At 38.7% G+C, this 22,136-nt stretch overlaps 1 protein-coding gene across 2 annotated transcripts in view; it reads right to left on the minus strand.

Moving 5' to 3' along the window:
• Positions 1 to 22,136, minus strand: part of tle5 (TLE family member 5, transcriptional modulator) — a 439,890-nt gene that overhangs the window by 12,254 nt on the left and 405,500 nt on the right. For both annotated transcript variants that reach the window (XM_024278857.2, XM_024278856.2), the window contains exons 2-4: positions 15,245 to 15,333; positions 6,648 to 6,711; positions 446 to 490 (exon numbers count right to left, since the gene is read on the minus strand). In XM_024278857.2, coding sequence (XP_024134625.1) covers positions 446 to 490; positions 6,648 to 6,711; positions 15,245 to 15,333 — 198 coding nt within the window. The remainder of the gene's footprint in view (positions 1 to 445; positions 491 to 6,647; positions 6,712 to 15,244; positions 15,334 to 22,136) is intronic.

Consider the following 22,136-nt stretch of genomic DNA (forward strand, 5'->3'; position numbering starts at 1 on the left):
CTGACTGCAAGTATTTTGGCTTTCATAGTGTTCAATTTTAATTCAATCTTTTAATTACGATTACTCAATTTATAACCTAAATCAAAAATACATGTTGTTTTCTAGGACATAGTTTCTGCAGAGCGGCAGTAGTAGATTACAAATTTGCCTTGGAGTCGTGGGGGGATCAATCAGCTTGATTGTAGGGAGTCTTAAAAAGGAAAAATTTGTACGACACGCCTACGTCTCTCATATTCCCCCCTTACTAAACTTAGCATGTTTTATAAGCGTTCGACCCGCCGATCGCAGCGTAACCATAGAAAATAATTTCCACTCTACAGGCTCACTGAGCGGTCTATGATCTCTTCACCTGTATGTACTCGTAAAAGCAGTTGTGACTAATACTTTAAGACATGTTACAATCAGTCTAATCCAAGAACATTAGTTTGAGATGAAGCTGACATACCTGTTTGTGCATCTCAATGTTGAGCCCGTAGGACATCTCGTAGTACTGTAGAGAGACAAAGAGATGGAGAAAACCACATCAATGAAATTGGCAAATAAAAACGAGATTCTGGAAACAATCAGGCTTCAAGCATCCATCACAATAACTACAAGTGACAAAGTCCTGTTTGATGTTACTGGATAGATAAGATTTAGATGATCTTAAGTAGGGCCATGGGGTTACAACCAGCGCAGATCGCCACGCTTCCTGCACACCGCCGTAGAAATAAAAGTCTAAATTAGAACTACGAGGAACGAATAGACAAAAAGGCTTTTATTCAGAACGAGGTTCCTCAATATTCAAAGTGACACGTCTGACATCTTAATGACTAGCACATTTAGCAACAGATTTTCAGTGTAAAACAGAAAAAAAAAGCACTTCCATGCTCAAACACAAAGACGCGGAAGGAACCGGGAGAGGAAAACACAATGGAAAAAAAAGGAGTCTTTGTTGTGTGTGAGTGTGTGTTCACTGTTAATGAGAGGGCCACCTTCTGGGCTTCAACTCTGTTAATCACCCACTCTGTCTGCAGGGGTCGGACTCTGTCACTGGAAAACAAACACAACGCTGATCTCTTTCTCCTGCTCGCTTGCACACACACACATTTTTCTCACTACATGGTTTCTTGGGCGCACACACACAAACGCACACACATACACAGCTTTCCGCCCACGCAAAAGCTCCCTAAAGTAATTACAGCACTGGGGAAATGGAGGTGCCGCCGGCTGGGGGAGTGGGGGAACCTGATATGCTATTAGAGAGGAGTGGGGAGATTGCTGTGGGGATACAAGACCGGGCTTGCTACTGATGGAGAGGAAATGCTTATGAGCGTGCACTCTAGCGTTTTTATTTGCAAGAAAACAGCTAAATGTGTGTTTTAAACATGCAAAATAAGGGGGTTTGGGAAAGACAAAAAGGATAAATAACATCTAAAAAGAATAAAATCACATTACAACCACAGCAAAGCCTGGTTGTTAATGACAGAAAGCATTACGATCAGAAAAAAGGGAGAAGAAAACATAACTTTTTGATTTTAGAATTTTTTACAGTGAAGTGATAATAAACATATTTATTATCTTAGTAAAAGAATCACGGCTTTTTCAAATTCCACATGAATTTTTGTTCCTATCTGAGAACCAGAACAACAGAAAGCCCCCACACATCTCGGACATGACACGGGGGAACATGTGCAGCCCCTTATCGGGAGCAGCTTTCACACAAGAAGGCTGGAGATTTTCAGGACAATTGGTCTGGACTTCTTTGTGCAGTCGCTGCTCACACATGCACTGCACAGCAGGAGACTTCCTGCAGGAGATGAAGTCTCTCAGCTGAAAACACAAGAGAGACACAAAGGAGAATTCGCCCAGACGGAACACAGCGCAAAGCCTGCGTCGGAGAAGCTACTCGGCTTCAGGAAAGCGTTTCCAGAAAGGCGAACGGGAAAAAAAGATGTTTACAGCTTGCATTTACACTCATTTATCTGTTAAAGTCCTGCACCAATCAACTGAGTGGTATTTGTAATTATGGTCATTAGGGGTGTGAATTCATATGTGATATATATATATCACTTGTGTATTGTCTTGTCGACATTTTAAATTGATATAAATATCACCAAACGAAATATCACGGTTAAATAATAAATAGGAATTTATTCTATTTTATGGCACAAACAAAAGCAAAATTATAAAATGAACCTAGCATCTCTCAAAAGGTTGCAGATCCCTGTGCTAGCCCCCCACAACCCCAACCTAACATTAACAGCACAATAAAAATGGCGACCAATATCGAAGTTACCCAGCCAGAAATCATGAGATGAAAACTACTCCAAGAACATGTTAGAAATGCCAAAAATACAATTTTCATTGGAGTGGGTTTTAGGCTAAAGATCGGACATGTGACCCGCGTTTAGCCTGTGGTCTTCACACTAGACCAGCAGGTAAAGTCATCTACTCCTTTTCTACTTTTTACTAGCATAGGTCCATCACCTGGCGCTAGTTCAAAACGTACTTAGAAAACAGGAAATATTTTGTGTCAATTGGTAAATTTACATCTGAGCCAATAGAAATTACATGTGGAGTGCCCCAAGGCTCCATCCTGGGACCACTTCTATTTAACATCTACATGCTCCCACTGGCCCAGGTTATAAAGAACAACAACATTAGTTACCATAGCTATGCAGATGACACACAGATATATATTAGACTGACACCAGGAGACCGAGGCCCTGTACAGGCTCTTGGTAAATGCATTGAGGACATTAATGATTGTTTGTGACACAATTTATGTCAGTTAAGCAAAAACAAAACTGAGGTCATTGTCTTTGGGGCTAAAGAAAAAAGGTTGGACGTCACTACAGAGCTTCAATCTATTCAACTAAAAACTACCAACCAGGCCAGAAACTTGGGTGTAGTGATAGACACAGACCTAAATTTTGATAAACACATTAAGGCAGTCACTAAATCAGCCTATTATCATCTAAAAAATATCTCAAGGATTAAAGATCTGAATGCGGAAGTGTTTACATAGACTTTCCAATGAAAGTGCTCACTTGAACGTGCATAGCTTTAGTCATTTAGACAAACATTTGTTTTGTTTTTTCAGTGAGGATTTAAGCTGCAGTTTTCTAAAGAAATATTAAAAGATTATGCTTTGATTAGACAACTTTGGTGACGTACCGTATTTTTCGGACTATAAGTCGCACCGGAGTATAAGTCGCAGGGGCCAAAAAATGCATAATGAAGAAGAAAAAACCATATATAAGTCGCACCGGAGTATAAGTCGCATTTTTTTCAAGTAATTTATTTTACAAACTGGTTGAAAAAAACAATATTACATCATCCTGGAAGGTAAGTTATAACATTCATAAGTGAATAGAAAACAGGCTGAATATGTGTCAACACATATTAGCATCATGAAAAAAACAAAAAGGTGTAGCATTTATATAACATAACAGTTTTATTTAACTATAGCCTCAAGAACTCATCAACTTTGTATCTTTACTGTAATTAATTGCACGCAATCTCACTCCATATCACTAAATCCGTTAAATTCTTAGTCCTCTGTGTCACGTCTGAATAACTAAAGTAAATAAAGTAATTGCATAGATCACCATAAGAGAGCACTCTAGACTTACGGTCCATTTCTCATCTCATTAAAAATTCGTATATAAGTCGCACTGGAGTATAAGTCGCAGGGACATTCAATCTATGAAAAAAACCGCGACTTATAGTCCGGAAAATACGGTAGTTTGTTCATAAATTGAGATCCTATTGATCTCCAAAAATACTTGATTTGGTTAAAGGTGATGAAATAAAAGTCAAAAGTTACAAACATGAAAAAATGAAATAAATGTGGGTTCTCCATTGTTTTAATGTAAAAAAGATAATAGAAAAAGCATGAATCCATTTTGTCTGTTAAAAAGCCCAATAAACAGCAGAAACAGCTGCAGCTCCAGCCTAAATCAAAGACACACCGAGGAAGTGTGTGTGTGAGTGTAAAGTGTGTGTATGTGTGGCCTGCTGATGGAGGAGAGAGTAGTGCGGCGCTGCAGATTAGATGAGATTAAAGACAGTCAGAGGATCAATTAGAGGCAAAACATCAGACGGCATCAGCTCCAACAAGCAACAATGAGATTAGTGTGGAGGTGGAGCAGTTAGAAGCACATCTAGATGTGTGTTGGGGTGTTTTTGTGTGTGTGAACGTGCACTAGAGATGGAGAAAACAAAGGGAATATGAGGACTGTGGGAAAAAAATGAGAGCTTTGTGTTTCTGACTAATGAGTCAGGCTATATTCTTAAATCTTTCACTACATCCATCAGACATAAAACATCAGATTTATGTTCGTCTGGAGTTCTGCTGTGGAGCAGTTTTCTGCAGCTGCTTTGGTTTGTTTTCAGTGTTCAGAGTAATCCTGGTTGTACTTTACATTTGTACTAAATAGATGCTGCTGTCATGTATGTTCTGTGCAGACAGTTCTAATAATGACACAATTCTTTCACAAAAATTGAATGGCAACACCACAAAAACCGAAGAGAATAAAAAGACTTTTCATTCAGAAAAAAATTCTTTCTGATTACCAAGAAAAATAGTTTCATCAAGAAAAAAATCAAAGTTTAAGAAGTCATGTCTTTATGACTAGAATATTTTTTCTAAAAATAGGAATTCTGAGAAAGACAGTTTTTCACATTGGCAGAGTTTTGTTTGTTTGAAGTTCCACTCCATATATTTTTTATATTATAAAATTGTTCCCAGTGGTGTTTTGATTATGATTATGCAGTTATTAGCCCCAATCAAAAAGTGTGTTTTTTAAGGTATATATTTCCTGCAACATCACAAATCTCTCCCACAAGCTCAAGCTAACATAAGCATAGCAAAAAAAAGAAAAAAAAAGGGAGTAATCCAGCCCTACAGTTTAGAGCCAGATAGCAGGTGAGACGAGGAAAGCAAAGACGTTCGTGGATCTATTTGTCTGCAAGAGGAGGATTCAGAATTGAAGCAGCCCATGTTGGGTGCTATGTCACAAACTTGAGCTTTTTCAAACATCCGGTTTTCAATAATCAGAAATGCAGTGTTAATATTAAATTAATTTATACATTTCCTCTATTATGAAACAAAATGCTATAAGATGTTAAAAACACACAAAAAAACAATTTTCATTGAAGGAGGTCCTTTAAGGAAATGTTCAAATTTTAAACATTTGGCTTATTTCTAGCATCCCTGTTTTTGAGGTGGACTAAAGACTGGGTCAAATAAAACTGATTGAACTTTATCAGAACATATCAAATATTGATAAGGGGTATTTTCATGGAAATGGCAAAAACAAAACAAAAAATATACTATGACAAAGAATAGCATATTTAGTCATTGTGCAAATATTGATTTCCCGTAATATTGATCATTCATCCATTTCTTTGCAAAATTTACGTTCTAAAACACAATTCATTTGGTCACTAATATATAAAAGTTTCTATATAACTGGTAGTTTGGATTTTCTAAGGAAATATATATTTTTCTCTTTTTTTAACTAAACCACAACAAATTAAAGCTACATACACACGGGTGTGTTCAAGAACACATGTTTAGCCCATGGTGTTCACACTGGACAAGCAGGGAGGGGCTTCTTCTGCTTCATAGTGTATGTCCGTCACTGTTGGAAGAAGTTTGCTGCAAAATGCCAAAGCAGTGCACATCTCACACAATGTGGGCATGGAATGGAAACGGTTCGGTTCACTGCTAGCGTCCTTGCAATAGTGGATTATGGGAAATGAAAAAGAAAAGCTCAGAGGATCATTGTAATCTGGAGCAGGTGTTTGTTAAGGAGGAAGCCGGCTTCTACACTGCAGAACAGTCTATTGTTCTGAATTTAAAAGAAAAAAAACCTCTTTATGTTGAGCAATACTCAATTTTTCTTCAATAAATGTTTTACAAAGCACGATCACAAGTGTTTTTGATGAGTTTGGATCGGTAGCAGACATTCTTCGACTACAGGGGTTGGGTGAGACGGAACCGGTGGAAGTAATACTTGTGGATTTGGTGTGTCTCCGGTCCCCAACCCCTGCGAATAAAGTGGAATTCTGTATATAAAGAATTCATTAAGAATGCAGCCTAAAAGAGGGCAAAACTTTCGGTTTGGATCTTGAGTCGACAAAAGTGCTGGTCGGACGCTTCCTGTTGTCATAAAACCTTTCCTCCAAACAATGAGTAACATCGTGTGAAGCTCCGCCATAATGGGTCCATTCCATTTTTCTATAGACCTATGACCAACGAGGGACCAAAATTGGTACCAAATGGGTTCATTTTGTAATGGAAACGCTCAAAAGTCCAGTCTGGACAGCTCAATGAAAATGAGGCATCGGTTCATCTATATTTATAAAAGAAACACACACAGGCTCATGTATGGGTTCACCAAATAAAATGAATCCAAGTACTTGATTGATCAAACTTCAACCTGGTTTAACTGGCGTTTAAGTCTACGATCAATCACCACATACGTCCAAAAATGGTTGTAAAAACGTGCGTAGCTACGCAAGAGTTTGGAACACGCGTTTACATAGACTTTTCATGAGAAAAAGCCGCTTGAACACTTGTTGCCGAGGGCCAAATGTTGTTCATAGATACCCTGAATTTCTTCTGCAGTTCTGCTCAAAAGCAACATTCAACTCACCATGATATAATGGCGCTGCATCTCCGACTTCTCACTCGCCAACTTGTCACATTCAAGCTTCAAACTGGAAAAAAGAAAAAAAAAAAGTCAGACATGTTTAATCAGACAGTCTTATTTGAGAGAGTTGACATCAGGAGACTCTTTGACTCTCTTTCACCTGTGGCTCCACTATTACTCTGCATCAACATCGTCTGGTGTTTTATCCCCCCCCCGCCTCATTGGCGCCTCCATCATCCCCGTTTTACCCGACACTGTCAGCGTCTTCACTGCTTTTGGCAGGTCCTGACTGACTGAACACGGCTGCGACTTCAACGGGGATGAATGAACTCGCTCTGAACTGCAGCCAAAAAATCTGCTCTCCGAGTCAGAGACGAGGCAGTTGGAGTGAAATGTCTAAACACGGTGTGGCGTCACAGTTTCCCAGCGACCCGGCCCCGGTGACAGCCATTAGCTGTAATCATGTCAGCGCTGATGTCCCACAAGGCGACAGCACAAAGGAGAGCGCCTCGACAAGCCGGCCTCGTTGCCAAATAAAAATGACAAAAAACAGCATATTCCATGACTTGACTGATGCAGCCGGTTAGAATGCGCACGTATCACAAGTTATTATAGGTTCTAATGACTGTGGGAGGCTCGCTGGCATTCAGACAGGTGATGGAAAGGTTTGGGGTTGGAAAAAGCCCACAGACAGTCTGATGGTGTCTGCATGTTGATGTTCTTCCTGGCTGTCTGCAGAAATGACAGCTCGATTATGGAGAGCACAGGATGAGTTTTTACTGAGCTTCTGATGCAAAAATGGTTTTCATGCTTTTCAGACTTATTTTTGCTAAACGAATCCCACAGAGATTTTGAAGACATTTGTACGCCACAGAATGATCGAGACCACAGCATGAGCTGGTCATTTCTGTAGCTATTCTTTTAGTTGAGGAGAAAACTATCAGCCAATTATAATGAAGGAAAAAGTCCCAAAAGATGTGAACCTTTGGCTTAATTGTGTAGCCATAGTTTGACCTTTACTTTTAAAGAGAATGGAAGTTTAATCTCAGAGAAAACTGTGAATAGAAGGACTTACACAGCATTTAAAGTGTTTAATCCAAGATTATAGAAGCAGAAGGTAAAGTGGCCCAATGACCCAGAAACAGGTCAAACTCTACAATAAAAGCAACATTTTTCCTTTTTTGGAGCTTCCTGAATGATTCTGGTGCAGAAGTTAGACGAGCAACACCGCTGACTGTATATGAGAACTAAGTGACATCATCACCCATAGAACATGGCTTAGTTACAACTCAAACCAAATTGAGTCAATTCACTGGCAATTTTTTTGGCAATATGGACGCCGCCATCTTGGACATCGTCAGTGAGCAGTGTTCTGTCTGACTCATCATTTCTATGGCAACCACACTCGTCAATCATGGGTGAGCTTGTTGGAAGTCCACAATTAAACATCCATTTTGAATGTGGATTGTAGGCTCCACCTACTTTCATTGAGGCATTTGATTGGTCACTTTTTAACTTGACGTAGAGAAAAAATATCACGAAAAAAAACTTACTATCAAAAACAATATCAGAGCAAGAATGGTGTTTCTGATCAAATGAATGCCTGAGTAACAGCCGTTTATTTCTCTATGAAGGTCTTTGGAATTTTGGCTTCTTGGAGGGTACTTCCTGTTTGGATCATCAGGGGGCGGAGTCACTCAGTCCAGTTCTCAAATATGCTAAATGGCGTTTCTCCAACCTTACCAGCTGCAACTTCTGAAAAACATTCATTTTAATGCCTTTAAAAAGCCAATTAAAAACTATATTTAGTTTACTGTGGTTATGTTTGTACCCCAGCTACGGTAGCCCTGAAGGGACAATCACATCAACAAATAACTCCACACAAAAACATTTTAAAGATTACAACAACAATTTAAAAAAAAAACAGTTAAATAAACAGCATTCAGGTTTAGAAAACAAACCAACATTTTAGAAATCGTAATGTTAAAAAACATTTCAGAAAACAAATCAGATTCCAGAAAATAAAATAAAAATGTTAGAAAAACCAGAACAGGTAGGTACTATGGGACATAAACAGACTTTGTGTGTGCAGAATTCTTGATTTGTAACTCAACAATACATTCTGTGCATGTGTACAAAAATTGTAAAATTTAAAATATACAATTTACACACGCACAAATTAAAATTACAACAGCTTGAAACTAATTAGACACACAAATCTTTAAAAATTATGCTCAAATTACTTGTTACAACCACACAAAACCACATTTACCCACTAATCTGATGTGAGACTTTTTTCACGTCTCCAAGATTCGTCTGTAAATGATGCGTTTAAATGCTGCTAGAATGCTGGGTCATCAGAGCTTTCTTATCACCCGCTTTGAACTTTAGATTGTGAATAATATCTGGTGAAAAACATGAAAGTTCCCCACTTTCTTAAACTGATATGTCTGATAATTAATATCTAAAAGTCTATATAAGCTATTCTGGAAATCAACATCCAATCAGTGATGCATCATAGTACCTACCTTTACTGGTTTGCATTTATGTTTTCTATCATTTCATTTTGATTTCTGGAAATATTTTTTGTTTTCTCAAATCTTTTCTCATTTTTTTAAGTTTTAAGATTCTTTTGCTTTTTTTTCTAAAACTGAAAGCACTTTAATTTTTTTTTTTTTTTTTAATAGTCGTGAAACTAAATTTAAACTAATTTTGTGTTGATGTGATTTTCCATACGGTGGCCTTGAAGGGAAAATCACATCAACATAAACCCATTTAAAATGTAATTTTAAAATAACAGCTTCTGTTTGTCATGTGACTTCTGGTGAGGCTAATAGAGCAGATCTGCTTTAGAAGTTCTGCTGCTGCTGCACAAAAGTCCGACCCGAGCCTAAGGTGGAGTTATCATTGATTCAGACATTCAAAACAATGACAAACCTGCTCTAAAGCTCAGAGTTTAACCACAACAGCTAGAATTCAATGCCGTTAAATAAACAGAATGGTTTTTACAGATTAAACTGAGCAAACACCCCCATCCTGGGCAGATGTCAGTGAGTGAAGATGAGGAAGGTGTTTGCATGAGCGTCTGTCGCTGTGAGTGTAAGCACAAAACAAAAAAGAAAACTTGGGATGGCTTCAACACAGCTTCTGAACGGAGAGAAGAAACTAAAAGAAACGGATGTAACTGTCAAAGTGAGACAGAGAGGCTCAGAAAAAGACAGAAATGTTCCTTTTATTCATTTGTTTGATCTAAAACAATTTTAAAGTCTTTGTCTGGATTCATTTGCTTCGTTTTAAAAACAGTATTTTAGCTGAGAGTTTGCTGGCTGAGTGAATGACTGTATTTTAGGCATCAACTCAGTAAAATGGAGGCCTACTTGCATAAAAAAAGATGTTGTCAAAATGAAATCAGGAGAGCAAAGATTGAGTCCTGGCTGTAATTCTCACAGAAACATGTAATCTGTGAAGAACTTTTCAAAGGTTTCAAAAAGAAGTTAAAACAAACGTTAGTATGTTTTTGTGGCAGTTTTTTGCAATGAAGGAGATGTATAAATACATATTAAGGCTGTCAATGTTAATGAGTTAATGCATGCGATTAATCAAAAGAGATTAACACGTTAATATTTATTAATGTTAATTACACTCCGTAAAGCAACCGTCTTCTGCCGGTTCAGGCTTCCTCGGCGTGCGTTAATTTCTGATAATGCTTACCTTGTTGGGCATTATCACGTTTATAGCATGGTCACTTACAAAATAAATAAATATTCAATCACTTTTTAGTACTTTATTCTTGTTATTTTTTTAGGTTTAGATAGCTTTTTCACAATAGACAGACTATTTAATAGGTAAACAGCCCGTTGTCACGGTAACACGACAACGCGTCACTGAGCCTCGACCGCAGCGGCAAATGAAAGCGATATAAATGCTGATCGCCACGATAGGTTACAGACAGCATCGGTTCGCGCTTGATTTTGTCCAGAAGAAGAAGAAAAAGTTTGTTTTGAAGAAGCCTTAACCGGAAATTCTTTTTTAGGCGTGAATCCACACCCAGCAGCCAACCAGAATGGAGTATCCTGACCATCTAAGTGCAGAAACACGTTTCTTATGGCGGCATGTCAGCATCTTTGTTTTTTTGGAGTAATACTGCGAGACATAAAAGTCTTTAGAGTTCAGCTCATCTTAATGTTGATGTGTTTTGTGTTCAGAAATGACACTTCTGAGTTAACAGTTTATAAATGTAAACATTTCAGACAATAAAAATGAAGGGAAACAATTTCTCTCGTTCCTATTTTGTATAAAAGCTGCATATAGTATAAAATTGATCTAATAAAACATTGTGATTAATCACAACCCAAAAGTGTGATTAATCAGATTTTTAAAAATCGATTGACAGCACTAATATGTATGTACAGAAAATGTATGAACCCAAATTAGGGCCATAAATATTTGAAACACAAATAAAACATTTTGACAAAAATATTGTTGTTTGTCCAAAAAAAAAAAAGTAAAATATCCAAAACTTTTTGCTATTCTAAAATAAACGTAATTATTTTCACCTTCAATGTTCTGTTTTTTAGGTTTCAAAACTCAAAATTTCAATTTCAACATTTTTTTTTCAGTTTCAAATATTTTTTTTCACTTTCAATTCTTTTTCCATTTTCGAATCTGAAAATATTTGGCCCCGTTGGGGCGGGGCTGACACAAAGGACCAATCAAAATCGATGGGTGGTAACTTCAGTCCCGGTGCGTTCACTGACTCTGAAAACTGTAATAATTGCAGTCAGAAAATGTCTGTTTAGTCTGTACTGTCATAGTCTGGAGTTGTCCTAAGACGGATGTAAAAACAGAATTTTATCGCGTCCAAAACGCCATTCTAGCCCGTTCAAAGCGCCATCTTGTAGTGTTAAATACAGGCGTAGAAAACGACTAACATTGTTCATTAAACTATCTGCACGCGGTTAGAACATCACAAATAGATGTAGGAACCAACAGTCCCAGGTGGATTTCTAATGCTCTGCAGAAACTTATTTTAAGTTTTATTTTGGCTAAAAAGTCATCATCATAATTAGAAAACCATTGGGAATAATTAGAAAAATCGATCATAAGGCGGCCGTGGTGCAGTGGTAGGGCGGTCGACTCCTGATCAGAAGTGAGCGGGTTCGACTCCGCCTTGCCCGCCCATGTGTCGAAGTGTCCTTGGGCAAGACACTGAACCCCGAATTGCCTCTGGTGGAAGGTTGGCGCCAGTGTTCGGCAGCGGAGCCACCACCAGTGTGTGAATGTGTGTGTGAATGGGTGAATGGGTCTGTGACTGTGAAGCGTTTTGGGCCCTCGAAGGAGGATAGAAAGCGCTATACAAGTATACGCCATTTACCATTTACCATAAGATAATCAGAGAGGGACTTGGTGACACGTGAAGGATTCGTCAGGGAACATTTGGAGTCGACGAGTCAATCAGCTGACAGCTCGTGCGTGTGAATGAACAGCCTTTTATTCAAACACTTTTCCTTCACACCTACATAAAACCCGCTCCTGCTATCCCTGCATAGAAGCGTAGGCTATGTGGGGAGTTGTCATGACGACGGGCCTCCTCGCCGCAGCCTCTCTCGGATTGGCTCCTCTGATTGCTGCTCAGCAGCCCCGGGGTCTGCAGCGCGCTTCTCAAACGACACTTTGATGGAGTTTTATTGCCGAGCCTTCCATCTCTAAATCGTTCCTGCTGTCATCTTTATTTTGATTTATGTATTCCCTGATCTATTTATGCACGTGAAATAGAGGAAGGGAGGAGGGGGAGGAGTGGGGGGTGGGAAGAGGAAGACAATGACAGCTACAATGCTCTGTACTATACCCCAGGGAACGCCGGTGGTACATTTGCCTTTTAAAGTGTTCAGCGACAGACAAGCAGAGCTCAGCAGCAAAACGCTACAAAGCCTTGTTTGTGGCTCCCAAGTCCCCCCCCCCACATCCCATCCCAGCCCTCCTCATGAGTCAATAGGCACTGTATGCATGTTCTGTACGCTCAGACAAAAGAGGCATTCTTTCAACTGCACCCCAACCCTCTGAAGAGGGTTAAACGGCGCTGCACGCCGTTGAGGGAATAACAGAATCAAATAAAAGAAAAAGGCATTATTGCAGCTTTAGAGTCCCACACAAACCAAAGCCTTCAGACTCGAGCAGCCAGGCTTTTTTTTTCCTCATACACAATACGCTGGGCTTTCATGTGCCTTTGCCCGTCTGAGTAACTGGCAGAGGGAAGCTTCCAGAAGGTTCTGGGAGTGCAGGTACAGAGAAGCAAACCAACCTCCTCCGGAAGGAAAGCAGGCTTCAAAGACCTCGCTATCACAAAGAGAGGATGTCTGGCTGAGATGCAGACCTCGTGGCAGTCCCTCTGTTACAGGAGCTATCAAACAGATCGGTGAAGGTCAGACTTTGGACGTACTACAGACCTGGACCGGGGCAGCATTTAAGCAGATCAATAGCTGAGGGGAAACGAGGCTGATTTAGCTACCAGTCAATAAACGATGCTTCCTGAGAGGAGAGAGATGCAAACAGATGAAGAACGGCGTTCTGACTTCACCACAAACACCACAGACTCCTCTCACTATCCTAACTATTTACAAGCTGGCATTTGATCCAGGGCTGCCACAATTAGCCGACTAATTGATCATGAATAAAATCCATCTTAACCATCACTAGCTTTATATTTGAAGTGTTTAAGCTGTATGCTGACTAAAAATCAAGTCGATAGTTTACTAAACCTTTAACGAATCATGCAGCTTCTTTCCTTCATTAGCTTCTGGCATTAAAACAAGACTTAAATCAAATGAGATCGGAATCTGAAACAAAAAAACTATTTTTCACTAAAACTAGCGTTTTGGTCTCAATGAATCGAGCATCACAAAAGTGCATTTTGTGGCGTCGAGCCCTCAAACCTGACTCAACTTAATTACACTTGGACTGTGTAATTCCAAACTGAAAGTTAACATTTCTACATGTCTTGCAGAAAGAAAAAAAAATATGGAGCTTGAAATGCAAAAAAAACATCATGGCGCCTGAAATCATTGTCCGAAAGTCCTCGACCGGAACCCCCGTTTTAAGCTTTCGACCCTTTTTCCCTTTGACATATCATAACTGCTTACATGATCAGCTGATTCACAGAGAAAAGGCAGCATTTTGCCGCTAATATTGAAATAAATCGATGAACATTCTCTGTCCCACTTGAAGCTCATCTTTCACATTAAACTGCTGGACAGTTACAGTTTATTTACTTTTAAAAGCTTAAAAGCTGATAGTTCTGAAAAGTTTTTAAAGTGTCGTTTTTGAAAGGGTTTCATAAAGTTTACCAACAGGCTAAAGTTACAAAATTTCCACTTCCAGCTACAGATTGATTCTTGTGCCATCCTGTATGTGACCAGATGACACTCGAAACACTCGATCTCTTTAGAGAGCAGATGTTCCCTTCAGCAGAGACATTTCACTCCAATGGGGTTGAGGTTACAGGGATGCTCAGAAAAGATCTAGCTAAGAAGTTTGCGTTAATGTTAGCTTTTACTTTACGGTCCCCCCTTTAAGCTTTGTTGGCATGGGGTTATGGTACCCAAGTCTTCCTGTAACTTCCTGTGACATCACTACTGACCACTTTTGAGATTAAAACAAACAAAACAAACAAAAAACAGACTAATTGACTACCAAATTAATCGTTGGCTATTTTAGTAGATTTCGCTGTGACATCAGACAAAATGGCGACAGGGCCGTAAATGTGGACACCGACTTTGTTTACGGTCTAGAAAAAGCAAAGCTGACAAACTGAACACTGTTGAACACAATTTTAGGTAAATGATTAACCTCACCACTTGTGATGACAATTTTTTAAAGAATTAATTCTATAAACGTCCTACCCAACTGTATTGGTTTTCCTCTCTTTGATCGTTCACTAATCAAAGTACAAATGTGTGATATCCTCCAATATTGGATGTTAAATTGAAAATATCAACCTTTTATTTGAGTAGACGTTATTCTAATGGTTTCTACTTTTGGCTGATGTTATTTCCACATATTTTAAATGCGATCACGCACAAAAACAGATAGAAATTCATGTTGGCCACATTTATTTCCTTCTGCAGAGATGCAGAGACACATGCCCATATGTGTTTTAATCACTTCCCAGGATAAACAAGCAGCATTCAGTGAAGTACCTGTAACCTTTGTGTAACTTTAACCACGTTTTCAGAGAGAAATTATCCACAACTCGTTTAATATCATCCATGCAATTTTGGGGAAGCAGCTGCGCAGGACTACTGTCATTTGTACTTTGAGTTATGAACGATCTAAGAGGGGAGAACAAATACAACCAGGTAGGACATTTATAAAATAAATATTGTACAAATTTCTGTTATAATTAGTTAGGTTACCTTTTATTATTTACGTGAAATTGATTTAAACAGTGTTCAGCAGTCAGCTTTGCCTTTCTAAACTCATAAACCGGAAATCATTTTGCACACTCGCCACTTTGTGTGGCGTCACGTGAAAAGGGTCTATTGTGAAAGCCCGAGTCTGATCAGAACCTGAGAACATTTTACTGTGCAAGGGTCTGTCTGTACCTGTGGTATTGTGCTTGAAGGAACTGGAACTCGTCCTTGATCCGGTCGCAGGAGTCAGAGGTTGTGAACTTCAGCTGCTGTGAGGAGGCCTGCAGAAAGAAAGCACAAAAAAAAAAAAAATCAACTTTAGACCCGATACAGATAGGAAAAAGTTTGATTAAAACACAAACAACAGTACGATGGAGACAGAATAAAAAAATAAAAACGAAATAATGAAACAAAGTCAAATAGTTTGTGTGTAGTTGAGCTAAAACCTCATTTTGCTTAGGCTACAATTAAAAACCATATTTGGTCTGAAAATCACTGTCAAAGCACTCAATAAAACAGATTGAAAAGTTCAACATTTATTATTATTTAAATAACTGTTGTTTCCTTTTTTTTTTAACATTTCCAACCATATTTACGGTCATTTGGTAATTTTATGATGATTTTTAGGGGACATTTTTAACAAAATTCTTCAATTTTTAGCAAAACCAAAAAACGTTTTTGACCCAAAAAACTATATAAAATTGTATAAAATTAAAGGTAAAATTAGTTAATGGATTTTATGAATGAGGATCGCTTTGACTAACCAAAGTTTTAAACTCAGCCTTGTTGAGTGCGAACATTTCCCACGCTCCAGCGCTCCAGCCGAACATGTCATTCCTCGCTCAGACGAGCTTTCAGACAGAACCGGGTCCGCTCTGACACAAACAGCAGCTTCACTTCACTGAGGCAGCTGCATGATTTAAAACCCCGGGAAGCTACGAACATGAAGAGGAGATGTAAACAAGACGGCGCGTAGACGGACGCCCCGCCAGTGAGTCGATCCAGAAATCCAATAAAAGCTGTTGTTTTAGCATTTGCTGCAATCATCTAAATGTTGGGTTTGGGTGGAGATATCAGGACGTGGTGGAATCAATCTCTCAGTACACAATAACACACTTCTAGAAAGAACATTTGGAAGGACTTGGATGAGATTCTTTTAATTCAAAAAACATTTGTTCCAAATAAATCTGCTGAAATGTCACTACAAGCTTGGATGTAATGATCACTTTTTATTACGCTCTCAGGTATTATGTTCCGTCCTTGCAAGACAATAAATGATCAGATTGTTTTAACAAAAGTATTTTTTAAAGCAAAAGACCAGAACTTTAGAGCAATAAAGTAAACCTCAATAAATAAGTGCCCAGCTGCATGTGTTATTATTAACGGGGAAAAACCTAGAAATCTCAGTATGTTGGATCCTGTTTGATTTTCATTTTCCATATCGGGACTTTTACAATGATTATATTGTTCAAACAGCTTCTAGAAGGCAACGACTTCCTGCTCAGCTACCAGTGGATGGACCATGTGACCTGTTATAAAACTTTGGAAAATCTGGTATTAATTCTCATTTAAACAGAAAACGACAGAGAGGACGAAACAAAAATGAAATAAGTTTTTTTTAAAATGAGCAATAACGGAGCAAATCTAATTCAAAGTACTTTTTGAGGATATGGAAAAGACCTGATTGGTATATCATGGTTCTTCCGCAGTAACTCAAGTCAGTGGATGAGTGAATTCTGTGAAGGTCATAGAAAATACCAAAAATGACAAAATCAACTGCTTTTCCATTTATGACTAAGACACAAAGAGACCATGAGGAGTAAGATTTCAGTATTTCTTGGAAGTAACCCGTCACTGTACCTCATATTGTTCCTCCTCATATCAAGCCACAAACAGAACTCACACAAACGCACAAAAAGACTGCTTCAGGTTAAAGAGAATACATCCGTTTATTTCGTTTTGTGTCTTGCCAGCAGATGAACTTTAAAGCTTTACAGAGCAAAGCTTAAATATATTAAAATATACAAAGCTACTGTGACAAAGTCCCTCATCACCCCTCATATATGATGAGAAGCGTGTTGGCATGACTGTGCCAACAACTCGCTTCTAAACCTCCAATTCCCGCAAACTAGGCCGTTGCTTAGAGACAGAACTCCTCATGTATGTCGCGTTAACCTTTTCCGTGATCTCTTCAGCCATTATGGCATGGACCAAAGTCAGCAAACTATAGCTGGGGGGTGCGACACATTATTACATTTGCCAGAGGGGAGTGTTGGTGCCTTTCTCCTCTGGAGGAATGCAAATGATGAAATTACCAGCGTTAGGAAAGTTGCCCGAGGTCGTACAGGCAAGAAAGAGATGGGTGAAAGATAAACAAGAACAAAAAGAGAAAAACAATTCAGAGGAAAAAAGAGAACAGACAGAAACTATCACAGCCATAAATTTAAAGAAATATTAAGTCACAATAACATGACGACTGGTTCTTGAACAAAAGCAGCAAAGCACCTCGACTGTTCTTCGCCAATGACTCATTACTATTCCCAAATGTCAGTTTTTCTTTTACCAAAAAAGTTAATCATCTTAATAACCGAAGAAAAAATCCAAAAACAATATCTATAAAGGGCCTAAAGTTGGTTAAAATACGCATTTCCATTCTAGAACCTTCTATCATCAGCTTAAAGCAGAAGTGGAAATTTGTCGAGCAGCTTTGCCATAATCCTTTCACAAGGTCCTTTCAGGTTCTGATGTTTTAACATCTCAAGGACACAGTGCAAATGTAACAATGATAAAACAAGGTAAAACTGATAAGGAAAGTTAGTGTGTCCACATTTATTTAAAATCTTTTCTGAGTGCTGACACTTGTAAAAGTTTAATGTAAGAAAACAACAAGGACAAATATTGGTTTGTACAAAAATAAAAAAGGCTAAAATCCAAGTATGACAATTATATCCGATTCACAAAACCAGGTACTGTAAGTTACAAAAACTGTTTCCTAAAAGTGTTTCTTTTATTTTGGGGAACATTTTTAAACAAATAAAAAAACACCAAGATCCATAATGAAAATAAAAGATGAGCCAACTCATAATTGTTCATTTCCTTCCATCACCAGCATAAGGAGACAAACAATGTTAATGAAAATACGTATATAAATGTGTGACCAATTGTGGCAAAAAGATGAAAAAATGAATAAACAGTTTATTTGGGGCAGCTTTTGCATTTTTAGACTTGGAACATTTTTACCTGTGTGAAAATGAATTTGTCTGTAAAAGAACAGAATGTTGTTGTTCAGTCCAGTTACTTCTAGATACAGTCAATTAGGGGTGCAACGGATAATCCGTGATCCGCACGTTCGTGTCAAATTCATGCACACAGTCTTTGTTTTCACATGTGACAAAGTTGCTGGTGATGGTCATCCAATAGTGTGTTAACCTGAAGCTTCCACCGCGTGTGGGAGGAGCTTCCGTCAAAAACTTTTCTTGAGCTCATCATGGAGGATGATGAGAGATCAGCTTTATTTATTTTGAAGAGTTAAATTAAAAGCATCAGTGCACGTCTCCCAGAGAATCTCCAAGTGAGGAGCAGCAGCTGTCCCGCACTGGAGAAAGGTGCTGCTCCGTCTATAACCAGGTACATGCTGTCATGGGACGGCAGTATGGCAAGCAACAGGGATCATAAATCGGCAGGAAATGCTGGCAGAGCAGTGCCTCACCTGCACTTGTTCTACAGATATTTATATTTGAAATATCTAAAGGTTCCCACAGTTAGTTTCAACAAAACAATTCATTTTAAGTTTAATTTTAACTGTTTATTTAACATTTATTTAGGCAATAGGGGGGTGGGACAAGAGGAAATTTGTATTTTAGGAGGTACTCCAGATAAATTGGGTATTTTCAAAACTATTTTCAAGCTAAGATTTTTATAGATTTGGTCTCAAGATATGTAAATGTCATCAGAAATGGCATATTTGAGTTGATCAGCTCTATCTGAATGAACTGTATTTAAATACGTAGTTGTAGAAGCTAATCTTTCTTTAACAGTTCTGGTATCGCCTGTCCATCCTGGGATAGGATCTCTCCCTCATGTGGGGATCCCAAAGGTTTCTTCTTTTTTCCTGACTCAGGTTTTTTTAGGAGTTTTTCCTTACTGGGTGGGAGGGTCTAAGAGCAGGGATAACCAGTTTTATTTATGCTGTTTCGTATTTAGCTATTTTTTCATATTTTTTATGACCAACTTCTCCATCTGTAAAATTACCTGCATGAAACCCAATGAGGCAAATTTTCTTTGTGATTTTGGGCTATATAAATAAAATTGAATTGAATTGAAGAAGGCCTCAATGAAAAAATGTTTTGATGTGATATACATTTGTGAGTGTATATTTATGCGTTGAAGTACTCCGTTTTTATCAAATTTATGTTTTGAAGCTTTTCAAAAATATATATTTTTAGGCTTTTTTTGTTGTTTTTAACTGACCCGAAAACTGATTTGAGCTGTGACTTTTGTGATTCGTTACACCCCCTACAGTCCTTGGTTAACCCTCGTGCTCTCTTATGGGGTCCAGATGACCCCACCCTTACATTGGTGTGTGATCCCTCCCAAGACAAAGGTGTCTTATGGGGTCCAGATGACCCCACTTAATGTAAACACGACTAGGACAGCACATGGGTTAACACCAGTTGGTACTTCGATGGTGGAGCAATAGAAACTCTTAAAGGAAGTAAAAGCTATAGAAGAAAACTTCACAACTTCCTCTCTAGTGCTGCTGATGTTTTAGGGTAAATAAAACAACACTGAACCTCTTTTATAAGAGTTAGAATATGTTGCCTACATTTACAGCACAGTGCCTCCATTTATGGACCAAGATGATGAAGTTCTAGATTAGATTTTGCAGACTGATAAATAAAATGCGACTTTTTGAGTTATCAGATTATTTGAATCCATCCAACCGTTTGTTTTTGTTCATTAGCATCAAGGTACAGATATTATACGAGCATGTATGCGTAACACATGCATGCAGACGTTTAATACCCTGAATCACACAGACTTCACTCTCCATCACATTAAATCTGCATAGCGCATGCTAGCACACATCCACACAGAGACACACACAACGGCACGTGCACAGCACCCAAATGTAGGACAATCTCTAATTTGATTCTGCCCTGCTCCTTTGAGACGTAATTAAAGCATTAAAAAGCTTTGTGGGCTGCTGAGGCAATTGAGACAGTCTTCTGCGAATAAATGGGATTCATCGTTTCAGGAAATTGCTGCCCCACCCCCACCCCCCACCCACCCACCAACGCTAAGCCCACTCACAGTCACACACAGACGTTTTACCCTCGGTGGCCTCATCATCTGCCTGAATCCATGTGAAATCTTCTGTGAATCATTATGTCTGTTTTAAATGTGAATCAGACGAGGTTTCTGCTCCACAGATCAGCTGACAAAAGCATGGGGTGGAGGTGGAGATTACAGGGGTGGCCTTAGCTTTACGCACACACAAAGACACGCACAGTGATTAGACACACCAACGATAAATGAATGCAGACACACAAACTGAGTGCACACGTAAAACAGACCTCAGTCAGAGACAGGTTCACACACACACACACATGCACACATCCACACATGCATGCAATAACAGCAGGCAACACAGGCAAACATCCTCTTCTGGATAAATCCAGCCTGAGGGAAGCTGCAGTGTGGGGATTGTATTTCCTGGAGCTTTGCCTGACTGTTTACATCTCAGCTGGAGTGTGTTAGCGTGTGGTATATGTGTGAGTGCTTTGTGTGTTGGGAGGGAGGGAAGGAGCCTTGGCATTGTAATCACTCACTAATGACTGGATGTTATCTTACGCCCACTTCTAAATGAATGCAGAAGATCCACGATGATGAGCAGTTGGCCTATTTTTCACTGGAAGGTTGTCGGTTCCATAGCAACCGCCTCCTGATTATCATTTGTTTTCTCTTACATTTCTACTGTTGAGTTTGATCGTACACAACCAGGACTAAGATGTAATAAAATAATTTTTAAATAAACAACAATACTAATAATTTCCTGTGCAACACTTTAGGTAGAAAATATGGTTGGAAAGCCAAACGGTTCGGAGGATTGACCTGGACGGGTGCTGCAGGTTTTTGGGTTGTCTGGGCCCATGGAGGGTCATAGTGGTCTTGCTGTTTCCTTGAGGCTCGTACGGCCACCTTAGGGGACGTCGTGAAAATCGAAGCTATCATTATGGAAAGTGTATTGTGAAGTGTCTGTAAGGCTAATACAAGTTGAGCACACTTATGACATCCAGGTGATGCTGTTGTACAAATCCCTTACGCCAGACAGGGGTCTCACCATAGGTCGCAGGCCAAACAGGATAAACATTTATTGAACACACTAAAAGTACATTTTTAAAACTTTAAAACCATAACTTAACATAATTATGAAACATTAATTGCAATAATGCTAGCATGAATGCTGTAAGCTGAATTGTGCAGCTAATTGTGCTGATAGCTGAAGACACTGAAATTGATAACTAAAATCACTGACACTGATAGCAGAAAATGCTGAAGCTCATAGCCAGCTAAAATATTAGCTAAATGCCAAATTAGCCTAAAAAACAAAAAAAAAAACTTAGGTTAGTCAAAACAGCTAGCTTGTAGCCGGAAAAAATAGCTAAACTTCAAAATAGCCTAAAAGACTGGAAAAAAAACTAAATTAGTCTGAACAGCTAGCAAGAAGCTGAAATATTGGCTAAACTTCAAAATAGCCTAAACATTTTTAGTAAATGCCAAAATTGTCCAAAAAGCTAGCAGAATGCTAATCTAACTTTTAACTTTACTACACGATCCAGAATATTTGAGGTGTGTTGAGAAAAACAAAGACAAATTCGTACCTTAACCTTACATCTCACCTACTTAGACCCTAGTCACTCTTTTTTTGTTACAAAAGTGTTCAATACAACCCATCTCTCGCAGCATACCTGCAGGAACAAAAATGTGTAAAAAGTTTGGCTCAACAAGCCCATAAGGTGCCCATTTTTTGCCTGAAGACAGACTGTATCAACCTGTAGGGGCAGTTGGGACCAGCACTTTA

The sequence above is a fragment of the Oryzias melastigma genome, linkage group LG4, assembly GCF_002922805.2.
Source record: "Oryzias melastigma strain HK-1 linkage group LG4, ASM292280v2, whole genome shotgun sequence".
In the NCBI taxonomy this organism is placed as follows: domain Eukaryota; kingdom Metazoa; phylum Chordata; class Actinopteri; order Beloniformes; family Adrianichthyidae; genus Oryzias; species Oryzias melastigma.